This window comes from Osmerus mordax, chromosome 3, assembly GCF_038355195.1.
Source record: "Osmerus mordax isolate fOsmMor3 chromosome 3, fOsmMor3.pri, whole genome shotgun sequence".
NCBI lineage: Eukaryota > Metazoa > Chordata > Actinopteri > Osmeriformes > Osmeridae > Osmerus > Osmerus mordax.
Genome location: NC_090052.1, coordinates 22,607,005 through 22,630,153, shown reverse-complemented (window position 1 = coordinate 22,630,153; position 23,149 = coordinate 22,607,005). Strand labels below are relative to the sequence as shown.

Here is a 23,149-nt window from a genome sequence, read left to right as displayed (position 1 = left end):
GTCGGTCTCTCTTTCACTCTCCTCTCTTTTAGTCTCCTACAGTCATGGTTTCACCCCCAGCCTTGCCCAAGCAGCACATTTCTCTCCTTTTCTTTTTTCCTTACCTCATCCCACTTCCCTCTCTCCCCTCCTGCCCTCCTCCCTACCTCTCCTCTCCCCTCCTCCCTACCTCTCCTCTGCCCTCCTCCCTACCACCCCTCTCTCCTCTGCCCTCCTCCCTACCACCCCTCTCTCCTCTGCCCTCCTCCCTACCACCCCTCTCTCCTCTGCCCTCCTCCCTACCTCCCCTCTCTCCTCTCCCCTCCTCCCTACCTCCCCTCTCTCCTCTGCCCTCCTCCCTACCTCCCCTCTCTCCTCTGCCCTCCTCCCTACCTCCCCTCCTCCCCTCTCTCCTCTCCCCTCCTCCCTACCTCCCCTCTCTCCTCTGCCCTCCTCCCTACCTCCCCTCTCTCCTCTGCCCTCCTCCCTACCTCCCCTCTCTCCTCTGCCCTCCTCCCTACCTCCCCTCTCTCCTCTGCCCTCCTCCCTACCTCCCCTCTCTCCTCCTCCCCTCTCTCCTCTGCCCTCCTCCCTACCTCCCCTCTCTCCTCTGCCCTCCTCCCTACCTCCCCTCTCTCCTCTGCCCTCCTCCCTACCTCCCCTCTCTCCTCTCCCCTCTTTGTCAGTGTGTTACCATAGTGAGTCATCTGGCACCATGTTTTGTTGCGTGAGTTATTTTCATACTTTAGAGTTTCCACTGTGCTGAGGGTGGCTGCTTCTGCTATATCCCCTAGCATGTAATAGTTTGTACAAAAGAATATTATATTTTGTAAATACTTTTGTTTTGATTCTTAACTGTGTTTGGTGTTCAGGTTCTTAGCGACCCTGGCTGCATAGAAACGAGACACATACAGGATATTAAACACTTTTTTTTCCTTAAGCGAAAGCAGATACAAACTGTTTATTTCTGGATGGTTGTGGAGTTCGACAGACATCGTTTGTGCTTCTCTGAATAAAAGTGGATTATATTGTACATGTGACGTCTCACGATCTTTAACACCCAAAAATGAAATGACACGATGCGAACATGTTCCACCCTCACATGCACAGACCCAAGGCAGACCCACACCACGAACGATGCATAAGGGACAAGTTCTCCTGAACATCCTTACATTAAAAAGCTCAAGGTTGAATGTTTTACCCATGTTAGTTTATTCAGTTACTGCCTGGATGAGAACATTTCTGTGCAGTAATGAAGCTAGACAGTCATGAGCCAAACCAAACTTAGGCGCTTTTTCAATATCCACTTTATTTCCAAATCCACGTTTACAGCAACGAGCATCAGTGTCAACAAAAATGAACCTTAATCAAAGCACATTACAACCATACTGTCAAGCGGGAACAGCCAAAGAAGAACATAACTTAAAACTGAGTTATGGACTAAGTTAAAAGATCAGCAGAAACCAGGAATCTTCTGCTGCTCCGTTTACCGGAAAGGACCACGGCTTGTGTAAATAAATAAAAATGGCAAGTGTAGCCCACATTTTCTTCCTTGTTCTTAACTTTTCTGTATGAAATGATCCGTGATTTTAAATGACAAAATTAGTAGGCTAACCGTTGTCGTGTTGGAGGAAAGATTTCACAGGGCTGTGACAGTAAATCATGTTTAGAGTATTTAAACTGAGCCTCGGTTGGAGCTTGGACAACACTGAACACAGTTGCGCTACCTGGTGGCTCATTGACGCCTGACAGGACTACCACGAAATAGACTAAACAACAATTGGATTAACTTGTGGGATGTCATTAGGGTGTTTTAAAGAAAAGATTATTTTGTTGAAAAATGTAGGCCCATGTATTTCCCCCTTCCACGCACGCGCTGGTAAAAAAAAGGGGGGGGGGCGCGTGTCACCTGGATCCTGTTACATGAAGATCTTCAAACAACTTTTCCATAACCTCGCTCTCCACAAAGTGCTTCAGCATTTCGAACGGTCGTTTTCTATAATGATTGACTAAAGGAAGATGTTTATCAAAGGCAGCTGGCGTAATTTGATAACCCATTCCGAACGAATTTCACCCTCTAGGCTACACCTTTAGTCGGTAGGCAGTTGTAGTGTTCCCGTAACAGACTTTCACAAGAGCTTTCAATTTGAATCTTTAATAATAATATTTAAGTGTGGGACCAAGGTGAGAAGCAAACTAGCAACGGTCGCAGCAGAGCCAGAGTTGAAAAACAAAAATCTGCAAAACGAGGGGAAACGGGACAAATGGTGCGTTCGTGTTGTGAGGAAGTGTATAAAAAACGTATCAAAAATTAACAGCCGGGGGGAAGCAGGTGCATCTACAAGCGTTTGTCACATAATCTTCTCACATCCACAAAAGCGACTAGTAGCCTAAAGGTAGTGGGCTATAAGGAAAGGACATGTGCAACTTAAAGCTTTAATTCTAGGCATTTAAAAGATCTCGTATTTCATTTTTTTTTTCGTTTTAGCGAAGAAATATTTACCTTTGTAAAATTCGTTAGGAAAGCAGTAGTGCGCTAAGCAAGGTCTGCCTTTATTGTCTGGTAGGCTACTTTAGACAACATGCGAGGCGGCCAGTCAGATTAGCATTAGAGTTAGAGTTAGTGCTAGCGATTCTCCTTGCTGTGGCATGATCATACAGTAGGTTACTAGGTTACATCACTGGGCGGCGGACTGTTTGAGTAGCATGTTTGGCAAACCAGAATCCATTCATAGATGGGCCTAATAATCACGGGCCACTGACTCAGTGGTCGCTGAAGTGTCAAGATTACCGTAGGATTCCGAGGTAGGCTCTTTCTACGCCCATAGGAGATGAGCGGAGAGCTAATTCAAGCCTGTCGAGCGGTGAGTCCGCGTTTTTGCTTGCCATGTCATGCATGTGTTTATGGTTAATGTCAAAGGTTGTATATTCTCGTGTGTTTTACTCTCTCACTTAGCTGTCAGGCAACATATGGGGTTGAAAAATATCCCTGTAATAATAAGGTTGCATCTTTCTGTCAGATCAACTATCCACAACACAAAACTTTAAAGGACCTAGTTGAACGATAAAAAAAAGTGTTTTGTTCGCAGGTAATCGGTAGGCCTCGACGCTGAAATCCGATTTGATCGATTCTCATTTCCGAGCTATTTGCATTGTTGTCATCAGTATCCGTCTCCCACAGCAACGTACTAGTGTCAGGTGGTCTTGACAACCCCCTGCCAGGAGGACAAAAACAACAACAGATGATCATCGGCTCGTGGTACAACAGGTTCTACTGACATCAGGACAAAATGAGATGCGTCCAGGGGAAGTATAACCAAGGCAGCCCATGGCAACCAGTGCTTATTATAGTCTGTCACGGGGTCTGGATCTCAAACTGGTCTAGTAAGCAGCCCAGACTGGGTCCAGTACAACTGAATGAATGGTTATTTGCCAATACCCTGTTTAACATAAATGTGGACTTAATTATTCAACTAGACATTCAATATTTTATCTGTGACAGTCTGAGATATGAAAAAGGGCTTAATAATTTATTTTTCTAGAGAAGAAAAGATTAGATTTAATACTGACTGGAGGACATGAGCACTACCTCTCTGGTCTGTAGCCAAGACAACACTGGAATTCTAAAGCGAATAAATATTATCTTCGCTAATTTCTGAAGTAGCAGGATAGGATGATGGGTGACCAACACAGAAAGAAGTTGTTGTTGAGATGGCCAGTAAGAGGAACGATGTACACACAGTAACAATGAACTATTTGGCACTTGACCCGGTTAAACAGTGTAATACAGAACGGGATGTCTCGTGGGAGTGCTCCTCTGAAGCCGCAGGTGAACCAAGACTTGGATATGGGGGGGGGGGGGGGGGGGGGGTCCTAGCTGGTGCTAGCTGTCTGTACTAAGGTTTACAGTGGGAACTGAAGTTAACCAATTAAGGTAAGAGTAGATTGGAGAGTCCGTGTGTTGATAACAGCATCTTCACAATACTGCTGTTTCACTGTCAAACTATCTAGCTAGCTAGCTATTAACCAATCAGGAGCCAGCCGCTGGCACCTACGTTCCTGGCCAGTCAATCCTGCGAGCGACGTAGAAAGGGGGGAGGAGAGAGAGAGAGAGAGAGATCATTTTTCTTTCATTTCCCTTGGGATCAGACGGCGGGGTTACCGCGGTGATCGGCTTAGGGGAGGAGAGCCCCATCACAGGCCCTGCTTGGCGAGGGAGGCGGAGACCTGGTCGGCCAATGAGGATAAGGGTGGTGTCTCGGTCATGTTGATGCTGCCGGGGGAGGAGACGTTGCTAAGGTGACGGGGCGAGCCGTCGGCGGAGGACTTGCAGGGGATCTCGGCGATCTCGGCGCCGTGGTCGGTCCTCGCTTTCGCCTGCTCACGGAAACTCAGCTTGTGGCTCTCAATCTGGACAGGGGGGAGGAGGGGATGGGGAAGGAGAGAGGGAGGGGGGGGGAGAGGGGGAGGAGAGAGGGAGGGGGGGGAGAGCAGGGGGTGGAGGGGAGGGGGGGAGAGGGGGAGGGGGGAGGAGAGAGGGAGGGGGGGGGGAGAGAGGGAGGGGTGGAGGGAAGGAAAGGAAGATGAGGAAGGGGGGGGGAGGAAGGGGGTCTCAGACAAGTAGGAAACACCTGGGATGCAACACACACACCTCAGCATGCAAAACACACACACCTCAGAAGGGTGCACACACATTCATACATCTCATTATGGACAACACACATCTTAGCATGCAGAACACACGTGGGAGTACAACACACACACACACCGTGGGGTCAAGTGGATTTACCTTCTTGGCCCCTCCTCCAGCCACATGACCTACATTTTCCAGAGAGCCCACCTTGGACTGGACCTTAAAGTCCAGCTTCTCTGACTTGATCTCCACATTACCTCCCCCTGGTGGACAAAACAGTTAAATTACACATAGATACACAATTGTATACACCTGTCTGTCTATCTGTCTGTGTGCCTCAATCTGAATGTCTCTCTCTCTGTGCCCCTGTCTGTCTGCCTGCTGGTCTGTGTGTCTGTCTGCTGGTATATCCATGTACCTACCTGGTTTGTAACGGATGTTGTCCTTGGAGCCACACTTGGACGTGACATTGCTGAGGTCGATCTTCTTGTGGGTGATCTGGATCTGGAGAGAGGAGCAGACAACAGGGGTAGGGTCAGACCGGGGTCACACAGGGGTCAGGAGCAGGGGATGATGGGAAAGGAGCAGTCCCAGCAGGTAGACTTTAGTTGACCTCTGGAACCCTCCTGAGTGGACAGAGAAGATGGTCAAGAGGGGGGAGAGGGGGGGAGACACCATGCAGTCTGATGAGGGTGGAACACACTGATGGAGGACAGAGAGCGGGTCCTGAGAGCTAGCGTCTGTCCTGCTCTGCTCTGCCTGTAGAGGGCAGCAGAGGGCAGCGCAGCAGCACAGACCACCTGCTGACTGAGAGATGAGTGGAGGTAAACAGACACAATGGAGCCGTTCACCAGCAGGACAGCCGAGCACTGCTGTGGTGTCAGAGCTCAGACACATGGGGACGCCACTGTTAGCGTGTGTGTGTGTGTGTGTGTGTGTCAGTACTACTCACGTTCCCTCCTCCTGGGGTGTGTTTCATGTTGGCTTTAGAGCCGCACTTTGACTGGACGCTACTGAGATCCATCTTCTTCTCCACAATCTGCACCTGGAGGAGCCAGGAGAGGACAGCTGTTTTCCTGACAGACACCACGCTGCTCTCAAAGAGCCCCAGGAGAAGGTCATGGTCTGACCACAGAGGAGCGTACTCAGGTATCAGCCAGCTGGCAACACCTGCAGTGCACCAGCACAGCCAGCAGGGGCGCCCTGGTCTCCTCACACTGTTCAGTTACGTTCTTACTCCAATTCAGAGAAGGGAGACACAGGGTCCGAAGTGATGGGGATTTCGATGGAGGTTCCTCAGAGATGGAGCTGCAGTGTGTGTTTTGTGTGTGTGTGCGTGTGTGTGTAATCCCAGCAGGTGGTTGTAAGTGAGCGGAGACACGGCCTCCCATCATTCAACAGAACAGAAACAGGAAGAAAGCAGGAAGTAGGAAACAGGAAGTGAGTTCTCCTACCCGTCCTCCGCCAGGCTGGTACTTGATGTTCTCTGTGGAGCCGATCTTGGACCTGACGTTCTTCAGGTCTGGCATGGGGGGCGCGGGAGTCAGGGGGGCCGCGGGGCGCCCCCTCATGGACCCGGGGGACTTGGGGGGGGTGCGGACCACCGCCACTTTCTTGACGTCACGGTTGGGAGTGTTGGAGCGGCTGGCGGGCGAGCGAGGTGTGCTGGAGCCACTCCTCTCTCCAGACTGGGGAGGGTCCACTGAGGGAGGAAGGATGAAAGGTTTTAGAACGCCTTCGTTCAGCAGATCCAAGATGACAGACATGAAGGCTGTAGGGGCGGCAGGGACAGGGTGGTGGAGCAGGGCGGTGGGACAGGGCGGTGGGGGCAGGGTGGTGGGGGCAGGGCGGTGGAGCAGGGCGGTGGGGGCAGGGTGGTGGAGCAGGGCGGTGGGGGCAGGGTGGTGGAGCAGGGTGGTGGGACAGGGTGGTGGAGCAGGGTTCGGGGCAGGGTGGTGGAGCAGGGTGGTGGGACAGGGTGGTGGGGGCAGGGTGGTGGGGGCAGGGTGGTGGGACAGGGTGGTGGGGGCAGGGTGGTGGGGGCAGGGTGGTGGGGGCAGGGTGGTGGAGCAGGGCGGTGGGACAGGGTGGTGGGGGCAGGGTGGTGGGGGCAGGGTGGTGGGACAGGGTGGTGGGGGCAGGGTGGTGGAGCAGGGTGGTGGGACAGGGTGGTGGAGCAGGGTTCGGGGCAGGGTGGTGGAGCAGGGCGGTGGGGGCAGGGCGGTGGGACAGGGCGGTGGGGGCAGGGTGGTGGAGCAGGGCGGTGGAGCAGGGTGGTGGAGCAGGGTGGTGGGACAGGGTGGTGGGACAGGGTGGTGGGACAGGGTGGTGGGGGCAGGGTGGTGGGGGCAGGGCGGTGGGGGCAGGGTGGTGGGGGCAGGGTGGTGGGGGCAGGGTGGTGGGGGCAGGGTGGTGGAGCAGGGTGGTGGGACAGGGTGGTGGAGCAGGGTGGTGGAGCAGGGCGGTGGAGCAGGGCGGTGGAGCAGGGCGGTGGGGGCAGGGCGGTGGGGGCAGGGTGGTGGAGCAGGGCGGTGGGGGCAGGGCGGTGGGGGCAGGGTGGTGGAGCAGGGCGGTGGGACAGGGCGGTGGGGGCAGGGTGGTGGGACAGGGTGGTGGAGCAGGGTGGTGGGGGCAGGGTGGTGGGACAGGGTGGTGGAGCAGGGTGGTGGGACAGGGTGGTGGAGCAGGGTGGTGGGGGCAGGGTGGTGGAGCAGGGCGGTGGGGGCAGGGTTCGGGGCAGGGTGGTGGGGCAGGGTGGTGGGGGCAGGGTGGTGGAGCAGGGTGGTGGGACAGGGTGGTGGAGCAGGGTGGTGGGACAGGGTGGTGGGGCTGCTGACCTCCTGCAGCGGTCTTTGCCTGCATGCGGGAGCCTGCTCCTCCAGGTCTGGCGCCCCCTGGTGTCCTGGAGGTCTTCCCTTCCACAGACTGAAAGGACACAACAGCAGGTTAGAAGTGGACAGCACAGGAACACAGCAAGCTGTCTGGGGTACAACACACTCCAGTGTGTGTGTGTGTGTTTGTGTGTGAGACTGTTTGTGTATGGCCATGTGATTGCGTCCGTGTGCATAACTGCACGTGCGTGCGTGTGTGTTTCCACACACAGAACACAGAACAGCGCTCTTGCATGTGTGCTACTTACGTACCCTAGGACTGCGCTCCTTGGCCCCTGTGCTGCCTGGTCTAGCTAGGGGGCTGGGCCTGGAGGAGGGGGGCAGGGGGGAGGAGGACGAGGGGGGGAGGCGGGAGGGGCTGGGCTGGACCGGCGCTGGTCGCTTAGAGACCGTTGCCTTGGCAGCGTGGGGCAGGGGGCTCTTACAGTGGGGTGACAGAGAGGATGTGTGAAACACAAACACAAAGAAAACAAAACTGGGAAGAAAACACTCATCAATAACGATGGTTGAACTAAATCGGAAACAGCAAACAATACATGATCAATGGGAATCATGGGAACCATGGCAACCAACTTAAACAAACCAAAGTAGCTGGAAAGTGTAAAAGAAAAGAAAAAAAACTGAGAATTTAAGATAATATTTCAAAATGTGAGTGGATGTGTGTGTTAGGGGATATGTGTGTGTTAGGGCTGTGTGTGTGTGTGTGACAGGGCTGTATGTGTGTGTGTGACAGGGCTGTGTGTGTGTGACAGGGCTGTGTGTGTGTGTGTTAGGGGATATGTGTGTGTTAGGGCTGTGTGTGTGTGACAGGGCTGTGTGTGTGTGTGTGACAGGGCTGTGTGTGTGTGTGTGTGTGTGTGTGACAGGGCTGTGTGTGTGTGTGTGACAGGGCTGTGTGTGTGTGTGTGTGTGTGACAGGGCTGTGTGTGTGTGTGTGTTAGGGGATATGTGTGTGTTAGGGCTGTGTGTGTGTGTGTGTGACAGGGCTGTGTGTGTGTGTGTGACAGGGCTGTGTGTGTGTGTGTGTGTGTGTGACAGGGCTGTGTGTGTGTGTGTGTTAGGGGATATGTGTGTGTTAGGGCTGTGTGTGTGTGTGTGTGACAGGGCTGTGTGTGTGTGTGTGACAGGGCTGTGTGTGTGTGTGACAGGGCTGTGTGTGTGTGTGTGTTAGGGGATATGTGTGTGTTAGGGCTGTGTGTGTGTGTGTGTGTGTGTGTGACAGGGCTGTGTGTGTGTGTGTGACAGGGCTGTGTGTGTGTGTGTGTGTGTGTGTGACAGGGCTGTGTGTGTGTGTGTGTGTGTGACAGGGCTGTGTGTGTGTGTGTGTGTGTGTGTGTGTGTGTGACAGGGCTGTGTGTGTGTGTGTGTGTGACAGGGCTGTGTGTGTGTGTGTGTGTGTGTGTGTGTGTGTTAGGGCTGTGTGTGTGTGTGACAGGGCTGTGTGTGTGTGTGTGTGACAGGGCTGTGTGTGTGTGTGTGACAGGGCTGTGTGTGTGTGTGTGTGACAGGGTTGTGTGTGTGTGTGTGACAGGGCTGTGTGTGTGTGTGTGTGTGACAGGGCTGTGTGTGTGTGTGTGTGTGTGTGTGTGACAGGGCTGTGTGTGTAACCCCAGGGTGTCCAGGGCCTGGTCAGTGATTTGTTGAATGAAAACTCTGGGATTTGGTGTGTCTGGTGTGTCTGGGTCTGACAGCACACAGACAATCATATCTGGACAGAAACCTGTGGACGCAAATTAGTCCCTTGTTTTGAATTTTAAAAGACATTGAATACTTAATATTGAAATTTAATAAACAGCACCTAATTTGTTGGTTTGGAAATCACCTCTTTAAAATTGAAATATGAATGTATTTAAATGTTAGATAAAACAAATCCTATAAAAAAATTCAAGGTTGCTCAAATTCGAACGGTCAAATTCAGATCCCAAAAATTCAAGAAATTCAAGCCTCAGAAATGTATTTTTTATTTTTATTTAAATAAATTAATATTTCAATTTTAAAAAGGTGAATGCAAAACCAACAAATTCAGTGGTGTTTAAATTTCAATATTAAGTGTTCAATGCTGTTTAAAATTCAAAACATGTCACTGATTTGCTTCCACAGAAACCTCTTCACCACAGTAGGACACAGTGATGGCTATCTGCTAGTTCTGCCTCCATTCATTTAATAGAGGTCATGGCGTGGTGATTTACAGGGGCTGTACCATCAGAACCGGTCAGACATTTAGCCGTGGAGCTGCTGCCATGTGACATGTTACTGTGATGCCTTCGCAGGTACTCTGATGGTGACCTCACACCATCTCTGCAGGTGTGCAGAGGTAGCTACGTTACGTAGCCTGCATGCTACCATGACGTCAGCTGTATCCAGACCACTGTACCTTGGTGTTCTTGTCGGCAGTCTTCCCTGCTCCTGCTCCTGCTGCAGCCTTGGCTGAGGAGACAGAGGGGGGGGGGGGGAGGAGAGGGGGGAGACTTAGTGGTTGCATCGTATAAAACATCGCACCCTCTCTCTCTCTCTCTCTCTCTCAGTGTGACTCCAGGCCCGCTCCTACAGCAGGCTGTGTGGGTCTGTTTTCTCTCATTCACCACTGCTGTCACTCAGCTGTTGATGTGCTCATGTAGACCGTACACGCGTCAACACGTCATGACGGATCGCCATCCCCGGCAGCTAGTCTGTGATTGTGTGTGTTGACAGCTAGAGGGGGTCAGATGGCTGAGCGGTAAGGGAGTCAGGCTATTAATCAGAAGGTTGTTGGTTCGAATCTGGCTGTGCCAAATGACGTTGTGTCCTTGGGCAAGGCACTTCACCCTACTTGCCTCGGGGGGAATGTCCCTGTACTTGCTATAAGTTTAGAAGGACAGTGTTGACAAGTGGAAGCTACATTAGCATTGTCCCAGTCCTTCAGAGGCTGTGGCTGGGTCTAATGACTTCTCTGGGTGGAGATGACACGGGATTACTGGTATTAGAGGAACATTCAGACACTTTAATGAGCTCTCTCCAAAGTCTAATCTGTGGTGAGTCTCCTCTGTGCTATCTCTCTGGTCTCTGTCTCTCTGATCAGATGGTTCAGTGATGGCTACAGCTGCTTCAGCTACTGAGGAGGATGATAATGATGATGTTTCAACGACCCTGCTTCCGTCTCCCCCGCCTCATCTCTTGCCTGTGATTGGGTGAGAAAGAGGAAGTGTCGTGTGGGTAGTGAGATGGTAGCGTGTGATTGGTCAGTGATGAGGTGACAGACTGTTGATGTTCAGGTATGTTGGATCAGTGGGAGACAAGAGCATCTCTCTTCTCCTTCTCTCTCACCCTCTCTCCCATTCCCACTCTCCCTCACTTCCCCTTCCATCTCTCTCACACGCATGTATAATTGACATGCGTTTGTTAGAGGTGCTCTTTTAGAGAGCAACCTAGATAGACTCCTTAGTCCTGGTTCCCAGTAATGGAGTGGCCAGGAACAATGATGTGGTTACTGGTAGAGGTCCCTTCTGAGGGAGACAGACAGGGTTAGAGGATTCTCATGGTCAGCACTGGGAGAGAGCTCCCTGCTCTGTATTGATTAGCGGAGAGTGGCGGGTGTGTGTGTGTTTGTGCATGTGAGTGTTTGTGTGTGTGTGTGTGTGTGTAGTTAGTACAGTCTATCATATCTGCACTGCAGTAAGGAAACAGACCCTCTAGTCAGAGGACCTAGAGGATTTTGTTACCGCTGACACAGGCTGCTGACATACACGTTACATGGAACATGATACAGTAGGCAGGGTGTGTGTGTGTGTGTGTGTGTGTGTGCGTGTGTGTGTGTGTGTGTGAAGACAAGGTGAGAGGTGGGGGAATGGTGGACATGCAGCACACACATCAACAACTACAACCAATAAGCATGCTCCTCATGCAGACTGTTGACATCACGTCCAGAGGGTTAGGGTTAGTCAAAGACAGAATCACAAACACAAACAAACACAGGCTGAAAGAGAAAGACAGACAGACAGGTTAAAAGAGACACACAGCTCAAAGAGACAGACAGGCTGGCTGGAAGAGAGAGACAGAGAGACAGACAGGCTGGAAGAGAGAGACAGAGAGACAGACAGGCTGGAAGAGACACACAGCTGAAAGTAAGAGACAGACAGGCTGGCTGGAAGGGAAAGACAGAGAGACAGACAGGCTGGCTGGAAGAGAGAGAGAGGCTGGAGGAAGTGGGCAGACAGCAGGGAGAGACCAGAGTGTCTACAGGCAAACCCCCTCCATGGTGGACGATGCACGTTGGGGGGGGGGGGGGGGGGGGGGGGGGCTTGTGGCTTTAGTGAAGAACTACACATCTGGGAACAAGGGAGGGAGGGAGGGAGGTGTGAGTTAGGATAGGAACAGAACACAGACCTTTGACCTGGGAACCGGGTGCGTTAGGTTTTCTCGCTGGGGCAGCCTCTTTAGGGGGGGGTTTCTGGGGTTTGGCTGCGGCTGTCTTGGGGGGAGGGGCAGCGGAGGCCACACTCTTTTTCTCTTTTTTGATTGGGCCTTTGGCTGCAGAGGGAGGAGCTTTACAAGCCTCAGCCTTCGCTGGCTTGCCGTTCTTCTTCTCTGCAGCCTTGGTGTCTGCAGACTTGGTGTCTGCAGCCTTGGTGTCTGCAGCCCTGGTGTCTGCAGCCCTGGTGTCTGCAGCCCTGGTGTCTGCAGGCATGGTGTCTGCAGCCCTGGTGTCTGCAGGCCTGGCTGCAGTCAGGTTCTGAGTGATGAGCTTCTCCTCCGTGGGTGTGGTCTTCTCCAGGGTGGGTGTGGTCTTCTCCACAGTGGGTGTGGTCTTCTCTAGAGTGGGTGTGGTTTTCTCCAGAGTGGGTGTGGTCTTCTCCACAGTGGGTGTGGTCTTCTCTAGAGTGGGTGTGGTCTTCTCCAGAGCGGGTGTGATCTTTTCCCCAGTGGGTGTGGTCTTATCTGGAGTTTCCTGCTCAGACTCCTCCTCTTCTGACAGATCAACCTGGGGTGGGACCGAGGGTGGAGCCATCTCCTCCTGCTCCTCCTCTTCCTCCTCCTCCTCCTGAGTGGGGCTGTGTGGGAGGAGCTGGCTGTCCTGGCCTGGGTCTCCAGCGGCGCTGGGGGAGAAGGGAGAGCCAGGGTCGGCTCGGAGCGAGTCTGGGCTCCTGCTCTCAGGGGGGGTGTCGAGGACGCCCGGGGCAGCAGGGGGGGTGTGGAGGACGCCCGGGGCAGCAGGGGGGGTGTCGAGGACGCCCGGGGCAGCAGGGGGGGTGTCGAAGACGCCCGGGGCAGCAGGGGACAGTGGAGAGGGAGACGGCTCTCTGTAGTCAAACGACAACACTCTCTTCTTCTCCTCCTCCGGAGACAGGGTGACGCCAGGAGAACAGCGCTCCTCCTCCTCCTCCTCTTGGTCAGGGCTGGGCTGGGTGTGAGGCGACAGGGCAGGTATGACTGGAGCCTCCGGCCTTCTCTCCTCTTCTCTCTCGTCCTCCTCCTTCTCCTCGTCGTCCTCCTCATCCTCCCCCCTCTTCACCTTTGTCTCTGCACGGGGATGAGCAGGGCTGGCCCTGCACCTCATCTCCTCCTCCTCCTCCTCCTCCTCCTCAGACCCAGGCTCCTGGGGCCCTCCAGGGCTCCTGGTGCCTCCCTCCCACCTCTCCTGCCCCCCCATCTGAGGGGAGGGGAGCCTGGGTGCTAGGGGGGCTGAGGGGGACTTCCTGGGGCTCACAGACCCTGCTCTCTGCCCACCCCTCTCTTTCTCCTCTTCCTCCTCCTCGCTCTGCTCCTTGCTCCCTCCGTTGATGCAGGGCCTCCCGTTAGAGGCTGGCCTCTCCATGAGGCCGTCCTGGGGGCTGAGGTCTGGCCACACAAGGGGCAGAGGTAGGAGGACAGGGACAGACAGACAGACAGACAGACGGACAGATAGACGGACAGACGGACAGACTGTAGGATTAACAACTTTCACTGGACCTCCAAACAGACACACACTTTCACACACACGTGCACACAAATACACACTCAGTCACACACGTGCACACACACCCAGGAGGAGAACTAAAGCAGTGACAGGAGCACACAGGGCAAACACACCGCAGGATTGGCTGGCATCGACAGGAAGGAAGCAAATCCCACAAATGAAACACCAAACCAACCAATCAGTGCGGCTCTCCTGGAGTTAGGTTAGATCTGATAGGTCAGGAGCTTGGTTTGCCAGGGTCAGCCTTGCATCGCTCCAATGCAACAGCAAACTCAGGCTCTCCACGAGACAGGACAAGCTGGACTGTATGATGACGGGCCACAGACACACAGAAACACGACTTCTACAGAAGCATCATCTATACCAGGCACGCCGCGGCCCAGACACACCAGAACACACAGCCCGGCGCAGTCGTCACGGCTACACAGCATCGCTCTGGCACCAGAGCAGGAAACACTATGCAATTAATGAATTGCCATGACGATGAATGTCTTTTTTTCTTTGGAGAGGGAGGGGGGGGGGATGCAGACTAGTACATTAGCTGATAGGTTCCACTGCAGTATCGCTGGATTGGGCAGGAATGGGCCAGAAAGCTGAATAAGTGTCTGTGTGCCTGTCTGTCTGTTTATCTGTCAGTCTGCATGCCTGTCTGTCTGTTTGTCTGTCTGTTTATCTGCCTGTTTATCTGCCTGTCTGTCAGTCTGCATGCCTGTCTGTCTGTTTGTCTGTCTGTTTATCTGCCTGTTTATCTGCCTGTCTGTCAGTCTGCATGCCTGTCTGTCTGTTTGTCTGTCTGTTTATCTGCCTGTTTATCTGCCTGTCTGTCTGTCTGCATGCCTGTCTGTCTGTGACCATACATTACCCAGGACCTGTTGTTCTCCTAGCAGGTGTGCATGACTCACCTCATCTGTGTGACATCATATCTGATACCTCTACCTTTCTCTACATGTGTGCTATATCTACCCATCTCTACATGTGTGCTATATCTACCTATCTCTACGTATCTCTAGATTATCTACCTCATCTCTCTACATCTGTAGTATATACATGTAGATGTACAAGTCTGTTATATCTACCTAATTTACTACATGTCTGGTATCTCTACCTAAATTACTACATGTCTGGTATCTCTTCCGATCTGTCTACATGTCTGATATGAGAGTGGTGGTCTCAGACCCACCCTGCCATTAGAAGCTCTGCTCTGCCGCTTCCAGTCTCTACTCTGTCACACTGGGGAACAGCCATGATGAGTGCTTCAGACACCCTGTCAAACACTGCATCAATACTTCCATAGCTCAGCACCGGGTCAATAACATCTACTGGACTCTAATGAGGATGAGAGTGACCCTCTCTTTGAGGAGGCCTGCATGTATGGAGATCCACACAGCTAAGTGGTTGTGTTGGGGTGGGGGGTCAGATCAGTTACACAGCGGTTGTTTCAAACGGGCCAACCATGCTCTGACCCTGGATCTGAGAATGTTAAGAGTGTGTGTGTGAATGGAGTTTGAAGCTGTGTGTGTGTGTGTGTGTGTGTGTGTGTGTGTGTCCGCTCTGAAGGGGAGGAGTCTCTTGAGGTTTCACCGTACCTTCACCTGCAGCGGCCTCCCCTCCAGGTACTGTCCAGGTCAGGGGTCAGGTGTAGGACGAGAGAGGATAGAAGAGAGATAAGAGGAGAGAGAGAGAGAGGAAGGTGAATGAGATGGAGGACAAAAGAGTGGGAGGAGAGAGAAGAAGAAGAAAGATTAGCTCGGCATTGAGAGAAGTCCATCAGGAAATTAGGTTTCAGGAAATTATCGTTGTTGGTTCATTCCTCATTCCAGGAGTCTATAACATAATGAGCTGAGAGCTCATGAAATATTAACACTGCAGCTAACAGCATTATCACACACACATACATACACACGACTATATACAAGCATAAAGCAAGGGCAGCGACTAACGAACATGAAAAAAGCTTTTAGAAGGGTCTCCTCTGTACCAGCTTGTCAGTAGACATGCAGGAGCCAAGCTAACATGACAGGGCCAAGCTAACATGACGGAGCCAAGCTAACATGACGGAGCCAAGCTAACATGACAGAGCCAAGCTAACATGATGGAGCCAAGCTAACATGATGGGGCCAAGCTAACATGACAGGGCCAAGCTAACATGACGGAGCCAAGCTAACATGACGGAGCCAAGCTAACATGACAGGGCCAAGCTAACATGATGGAGCCAAGCTAACATGATGGGGCCAAGCTAACATGACGGAGCCAAGCTAACATGACAGGGCCAAGCTAACATGACGGAGCCAAGCTAACATGACGGAGCCAAGCTAACATGACAGGGCCAAGCTAACATGACGGAGCCAAGCTAACATGGCGGGGCCAAGCTAACATGACAGGGCCAAGCTAACATGACGGAGCCAAGCTAACATGACGGGGCCAAGCTAACATGACGGAGCCAAGCTAACATGACGGAGCCAAGCTAACATGACGGGGCCAAGCTAACATGACAGGGCCAAGCTAACATGACGAAGCCAAGCTAACATGACGGAGCCAAGCTAACATGACGGCCTTTACCCTCTTTCCCCCTCATCCCTGCCCTGTGAGCAGCCAGCTAGTCAGCCAGCCAGCCAGCATCCAGCCAATAAATAAATAAATAAGAAAATGGGCAGTAGAACCAGAGTTCTATGTACCGTGAGGATAGAACAAGAGTTCTATGTGCCGTGCAGATAGAACAAGAGTTCTATGTATCCTGCGGATAGAACAAGAGTTTTATGTACCCTGGGGATAGAACAAGAGTTCTATGTGCCGTGCAGATAGAACAAGAGTTCTAGAATATTTGGAGTAAAGAAGTTTCCGGACCTTTGACATGTGAGTCTGGCATCCCGTTCTTCTTCACTTCCTGTTCCACCTCCTTTACGGCCGGGGCCACACTCACACTCTCCCCGGAGTTGAACTGGGGGGCGTGGCCATCTAGGCTGGGGGCGGAGTCCTGGTGTTGATCCATCTCAGAGTGAGTTTAGGCTGTGAGGAGACAGGAGGGGGTGGAGTTGAGGTCAGTATACTACGTCTAAGAGATTTTCATCTCAAAATATTGATTTTGATGATTTTAATGATTGGAAGGAGGAGAGAGAGAGGAGGGGAGTGCAGAGAGAGGTGTGGAGGGCAGAGGAGAGAGGTGTGGAGGGCAGAGGAGAGAGAGGTGTGGAGGGCAGGGGGGAGAGAGGTGTGGAGGGCAGAGGAGAGAGAGGTGGGGAAGGCAGAGGAGAGAGAGGTGGGGAGGGCAGGGGGGAGAGAGGTGTGGAGGGCAGGGGGGAGAGAGGTGTGGAGGGCAGAGGAGAGAGAGGTGGGGAGGGCAGGGGGGAGAGAGGTGTGGAGGGCAGGGGGGAGAGAGGTGTGGAGGGCAGGGGGGAGAGAGGTGTGGAGGGCAGAGGGGAGAGAGGTGGGGAGGGCAGAGGAGAGAGATGTGTGGAGGGCACTCACACTGAGCATGCTCCAACTGCAGGTGTTAATGAGATTACTGATCCCCATGTCACCACCAGCATCGACACGAGACCACACACACACGCATACACACACACGCACACTGTTTAAGTCCCCAAAGGGCCATGTTCCCAGTACTTATCTAAACTGCAGAAGAATAGAGGGTGAAGGACACGCCTGTGGTCTGTCTGTCCATCTGTCTGTCTGCCTGTCTGTCCATCTGCCTGTCTGTCCATCTGTCTGTCTGTCCATCTGCCTGTCTGTCCATCTGCCTGTCTGTCTATCTGCCTGTCTGTCCATCTGCCTGTCTGTCCATCTGCCTGTCTGTCTATCTGCCTGTCTGTCCATCTGCCAGTCTGTCCATCTTCCTGTCTGTCCACCTGCCTGTCCATCTGTCTGTCTGTCCATCTGCCTGTTTGTCCATCTGCCTGTCTGTCTGTCCATCTGCCTGTCCATCTGCCTGTCTGTCTGTCCATCTGCCTGTCTGTCTGTCCATCTGCCTGTCTGTCCATCTGCCTGTCTGTCCATCTGTCTGTCTGTCCATCTGCCTGTCTGTCCATCTGCCTGTCTGTCCGTCTCTCTGTCTGTCCACCTGCCTGTCTGTCCGTCTCTCTGTCTGTCCGTCTCTCTGTCTATATGCCTGATCAGCTGGGACTGTTTATTTGCGTCATAGACCTGCAGCCTGTCAGGGGGTGGGGCTGGTGCTAAGGGGGAGGAGCTGAAGGGAGATGGAGGAGTTGTAGGGAACTGCAGGCCTGCAGAGCAGCCAGCTCCCACAACAAGACAGCCAGAGTACTTAATATTCACCCAGCTTCTCTGCAGCACACACACTCAGAGAATAGGACACACACACAGTTGGTGACAAACACACAAACACACACACAGAGAAGTAGCAGACAAGCAGAGCAGGGGAGGATAGGGGGAGGGTGGGAGCAGTGAGACAGAGACACAGAGAGAGAGAGAGAGAGAGAGAGAGAGAGAGAGAGAGAGAGAGAGAGAGAGAGAGAGAGAGAGAGAGAGAGAGAGAGAGAGTGGGAGGAGGGAAAGCGAGAGAGAAATGTGGAGTGGGGAGCACCTCACAAACACAAACTGATCGAGCGCACCCTAACCTACTGGCTTACTGAGAAACAAAGGATAGAAAATAACCAGGCAGCCAGGGAGGACCAATGAGAGAGAGAAAGAGAGAGAGAGAGAGAGGGGAAGGGGGAAGAGAGTGAAAGACAGAGGGAGGCAGGGAGAGAGAGAGGGCGAGAAAGGGAGATGAGAGACAGATGGAAGACGGAGGGGAGAAACAAAAAGAGAGAGGGCATAGAGATAAAAGAGAGAAACAGAAAGAAAGAGAGACCAGAGCAAGGACACAGCGTACAGCTTAGAGGGACTATAAGAAAGAACAGGGAGTGGCTGTCTGAAAGAGGATGAGGAGGGAGGGAGGGAGGGAGGGAGGGAGGGAGGGAGGGAGGGAGGGAGGGAGGGAGGGAGGGAGGGAGGGAGGGAGGGAGGGAGGGAGGGAGGGAGGGAGGGAAAAGGACTTGAGAGAGATTGATAGTGACAGACAGAGAAGGGAGGAGAGGAAGAGAGGGAAGAGAGAAAGGCAGTCTTGGAGGAAGGGAGAGAGAGAGAGAGGAAGGGAGAGAGAGAGAGAGAGAGAGAGAGAGAGAGAGAGAGAGGAAGGGAGAGAGAGAGAGAGAGAGAGAGAGAGAGAGAGAGAGAGAGAGAGAGAGAGAGAGAGAGAGAGAGAGGAAGGGTGAGAGAGGGTGGCGGGCTGTCGAACAGGAAGAAGGGTAGCGCTGAGGAGAGCCAGGAGGAGACGGAGAGGAGAGAGAGAGATGAAGCCATGTGCCATGCCTGCGGTGTGGCAGGGATGTGGAGCATGCTCAGTGTGAAGGACACGCCCAGCAACACCATGATGCAGCAACACAGGAGAGGAGGGGGGAGAGGGGAGGACTAAAGAGGAACAGAGAGGGTGGAGAGGAGGGGAGAGGGGAGGAGAGGAGAGGGAAAAGGATGAGAAAAGACAGCAGGGAGATGAGAGGAGCGAGGGAAAAGAGGTGTATAAAGAGAGGAGCGAGAGAAGGAAGAGAGGTGGATAAAGAGGGAGACAAGCACACAGAGGGGAAGGACAAATGTTGGATAGAATGACAGAAAGAGGGGTTAAAGGTGAAAGGTCACAGTGACCTCTGATCGGATGCAGATTCACCAGTAGACTGTGCAGGTCTGGCTGGCGAATGAGAGGCCTCTGGGGGAGGGGTCAGGAGAGGAGGGACAGATATAGGCACGATAGTAGCCATGACAACTGGCAAACTGCTTGATTCTTACTAGTAAAATGTGTTCAGCCAGCACTTGATCCATGATTCATCCATCCAGCCAGCCATCCATCCATTCATCCATCCATGTAGGACCGCAGGTGTTCCCATCTCCCAGGAAGCTAGCAGCTAAAGTGTGTAAGGGAGGGGCCTGTAATGAAGCTAGCAGCTAGGGTGTGTGTGGGAGGGGCCTGTAATGAAGCTAGCAGCTAGAGTGTGTGAGGGAGGGGCCTGTAATGAAGCTAGCAGCAAGGGTGTGTGAGGGAGGGGCCTGTAATGAAGCTAGCAGCGAGGGTGTGTGTGGGAGGGGCCTGTAATGAAGCTAGCAGCGAGGGTGTGTGAGGGAGGGGCCTGTAATGAAGCTAGCAGCGAGGGTGTGTGTGGGAGGGGCCTGTAATGAAGCTAGCAGCGAGGGTGTGTGTGGGAGGGGCCTGTAATGAAGCTAGCAGCTAGAGTGTGTGTGGGAGGGGCCTGTAATGAAGCTAGCAGCTAGAGTGTGTGAGGGAGGGGCCTGTAATGAAGCTAGCAGCTAGAGTGTGTGAGGGAGGGGCCTGTAATGAAGCTAGCAGCAAGGGTGTGTGAGGGAGGGGCCTGTAATGAAGCTAGCAGCGAGGGTGTGTGTGGGAGGGGCCTGTAATGAAGCTAGCAGCGAGGGTGTGTGTGGGAGGGGCCTGTAATGAAGCTAGCAGCAAGGGTGTGTGTGGGAGGGGCCTGTAATAAAGCTAGCAGCGAGGGTGTGTGAGGGAGGGGCCTGTAATAAAGCTAGCAGCAAGGGTGTGTGTGGGAGGGGCCTGTAATAAAGCTAGCAGCTAGGGTGTGTGTGGGAGGGGCCTGTAATGAAGCTAGCAGCGAGGGTGTGTGAGGGAGGGGCCTGTAATAAAGCTAGCAGCAAGGGTGTGTGTGGGAGGGGCCTGTAATAAAGCTAGCAGCGAGGGTGTGTGTGGGAGGGGCCTGTAATGAAGCTAGCAGCGAGGGTGTGTGTGGGAGGGGCCTGTAATAAAGCTAGCCAATCCAGAGGACTCTGAGAACTGACAACTAACTAGCTACTAGTTCTACTAATACTGCAGACATCAGCAGGGAGAGATCAGCTAGGTTATTGTATTTCTGTTGGAAACTTAGGGCAGCTCAGAGACCTGTGAGGGACAGTGTGATTCTTAGTGTTAGTGTCACTGCTGGAGAGACTTAGAGAGAGCTGTCACTGTGACATCCATGCCTCTCCTCCCTTCTCTCTTTCCCTCCCTCTCTCCCTGTCTCTCCCTCTCTCTCTCTCCCCCTGTCTCCCTCTCTCTCTCTCTCCCCTGAGTCTTAGTGGTCCTAGGTCAGGGAGAAGACGTTGTCAGTCATCACTAATGCTCTCAGACTACCCCTGGCACACCCCTCCACTACAGCCCTCCATCTAAACTCTAAGTGTGTGTATTAAGTGTGTGTGTGTGTGTGTGTTTTCCAAGGATGGCCTCTGTGTGCAGTTCTGACCTAGATTCCAAAGCCATGTCCTGCTATGAGAGATGGGTAAGAAACTAGATCACAAAACGACGTCTCTCCTTTGTTTCACATAACACTTCCCACTTGTTTCTTCTCCCTCCCTCCTCCCCCAAGGAAAGGTCAGGGCAGAGATGGTGAAACACAGGACTAGTGTTATGCAGGCCGGATGCATGTAGGTCAAATGTTCAATTCCTTTGAAAAGAATATGAGAGGTGAATAGAGGGATGAGAAAGGTTTGTCACTTACTCCATCCTAATCTATCCATCCCTTCAACCCTCCCTTCCCGGGATCCTAACCAGGCAAATGGAGATATGGAGGGATGTAGGGGTGGAGATAAGGGCCTGTTGTAGACCAATATACTCATCTCGTGAATAAACACAGAAGTCTAAACAACATATCAGCCTCATTTTAATACTGATAACATCTCACAGCGACAGCATTCTGCTGCGGCAGGCTGTACCCTGTCCCAGACCCGCTGCTAGCCTTGTGGGCGACACACTGCACATGTGCTTCTGCAAGAGAGTGGTCACTTAAATCAAATTACACCACGGCTGAATAGACCATTAATATCTGTTAGGCAGACAGCTGCAGGAATATGACGCAGCTGTCTATTGGACGGATGTAAGACTCCGTTACTGTAGTTAATTAGCACAACACCTGGTCCGTCACGTTTCGACACTGATTCAAACATATAGCTAACGTTACTTGATCTGTTTGATTACCTATCAACATCAAAACAATAATGACTTCAGTCGGGCCTGAAGCAAAACATTTAAGATAATCGTGAGAGGATTTTTTTCATCTCTTTAGAAAGCATTACCAATATGTTAGGTAGGAGCGACTAGGCTAATCTAACTGTGCTCTCATTCAGCCTAGCAACCGTTGTACAGCGGCCTAGAGACGAGCGCACGCTCACAAGATGGGCGTGGAGTCAGAACTGGAGACCTGCTAACAGAAGCCTTTCGATTGACATTTTTAAAGCCAAAATGATTTCCTAAAACAAAGGCTCAATATTAGGGTGAACACCATCAATCAGATGTTGTCAGGTGGAACGGGAAACCGGGTAGTAGGTAGGATCTCCCGCAGCTTCGCACACATTGCCATGAAAAGGTGTGTCCGCGACCAGGGAACTCAGTTTCACATGTCTAATGCACAACGTGAAACACTCGTAAGCTCTCTTGTAGACTAACAGAAACTAAAGCTGGTTTAGATCCATAATATTACGGATTTCAAGTTGACTGAGAATGTGTGTCTGAACCTACCACATCTAAACCAGATCTCAAAAACCCAAACCTTTTCCACCCAAGCACACAGGCTAACATACAGACAAAGCAGCACGTCAAGCAAATGATAAACTGCATTTTCAGTGTTAAGGCGAGCATATTCTGGCCGGACTAGTTTGGAGTTGCACACTCCATTGTAATTAAGTTGTTTGCTAAATCTAAATTTAACTTTCATCAACTAAAAATTGTAAATAGCCTACACACTCCGTTGAAGCGACTGGCTAGTGTAAACGGATGATAAAGAGCTTTAATTGGCATGAAACATTTATGGAAACGATTAAACGTTGTTCTGTAGATCTAAAGCAAGTATCGCTGCCAGGGCCAGAGTAAAAGGCGTAGCCCGCGCCCCCGGTAACTGTTCCGCCAACATCAGCACCATTGTCCGCGGACAGCAGCTCAACGGAATCCTAACGCCAATGCGCAGGCTGAAAACTACGCAAATTTACGGTGATTCAGCACTAAACTTGTACATCTTCGAAAACATCGAAAACCTCAGCTGTCATGAAGCGAACCATGTGAAAAACAGTCTAGCTACCAACGTTCTTCATTCAGGCAAAAGTCGTATAGCTAACGTTACTGAGAAGCTGTCTTCGCGCCCTCACACCTTTATCATAAATGGTCCATCATCTTGATCGTTGGCTAGCTACCATTCGCTAGCTGTTTCCTCAGTTGTTGTTTTTTGTTATGTTTTTTAATTAGCCTATGTGACGGCCGAATAACAAACTACACATTGTCACAAATCAGAGATAGTTAGATAGCGACCAATAACTGTCTTTTCAAAATGGCACATTTTCTTTTGCGAGCTAGGCCACTTTTGATCAGATTATTAACACATGATTTGGTCAATGCGCCTTGCCTGTTGCGGTGAAAGCCAGTTAGTTAGCGAGCCAGCTAGCTTTGTAACCAGCCTTCTGTACAGATACCGGGACCAAATCTCTCCCCTCACCCAGGCAACGGCGAAAAGACTGGCTCTGTGTTGCTCAATGGGAGATGAAGAGCAAGAACGGCGGATTTCAGGTTTCCCACGAAATACCTCGAATTTGTCGTTAATCCACGGATTTCAAAGTAGAGTGTGAAGTCAACTATCAATAATACAGTTTATTTATTTCTGTGATAAAGAGAAATCAGGCTTCTCTTACCTGGTTGGTAGACAGAGTTGTATTGTCTCTATCCAGCTGCAG

At 52.1% G+C, this 23,149-nt stretch overlaps 1 protein-coding gene across 1 annotated transcript; it reads right to left on the bottom strand.

The window, feature by feature from the left end:
• Positions 1–3,894: 3,894 nt before the first annotated feature.
• Positions 3,895–23,149, bottom strand: maptb (microtubule-associated protein tau b). Its single transcript, XM_067233154.1, has 12 exons — positions 23,108–23,149; positions 16,280–16,441; positions 15,022–15,051; positions 12,195–13,317; positions 11,866–12,134; positions 9,878–9,930; positions 7,450–7,537; positions 6,067–6,314; positions 5,565–5,657; positions 5,035–5,116; positions 4,769–4,875; positions 3,895–4,389 (listed from the first exon to the last, which is right to left on the bottom strand). Exons 2-12 carry the CDS (start codon positions 16,422–16,424, stop codon positions 4,174–4,176), a joined length of 2,454 nt encoding a protein of 817 aa, XP_067089255.1. The 5' UTR covers positions 16,425–16,441; positions 23,108–23,149; the 3' UTR covers positions 3,895–4,173.

Excerpts from the sequence above, each read along its gene's own strand:
- maptb (XM_067233154.1), bottom strand. The coding sequence starts at position 16,424 with ATGGATCAACACCAGGACTCCGCCCCCAGCCTAGATGGCCACGCCCCC. Across the intron at positions 15,052-16,279 it reads GCCAGACTCACATGTCAAAG|TACCTGGAGGGGAGGCCGCT; the intron begins GTCCGGAAACTT and ends TGACCTGGACAG. Across the intron at positions 4,876-5,034 it reads CAACATCCGTTACAAACCAG|GGGGAGGTAATGTGGAGATC; the intron begins GTAGGTACATGG and ends TTTGTCCACCAG.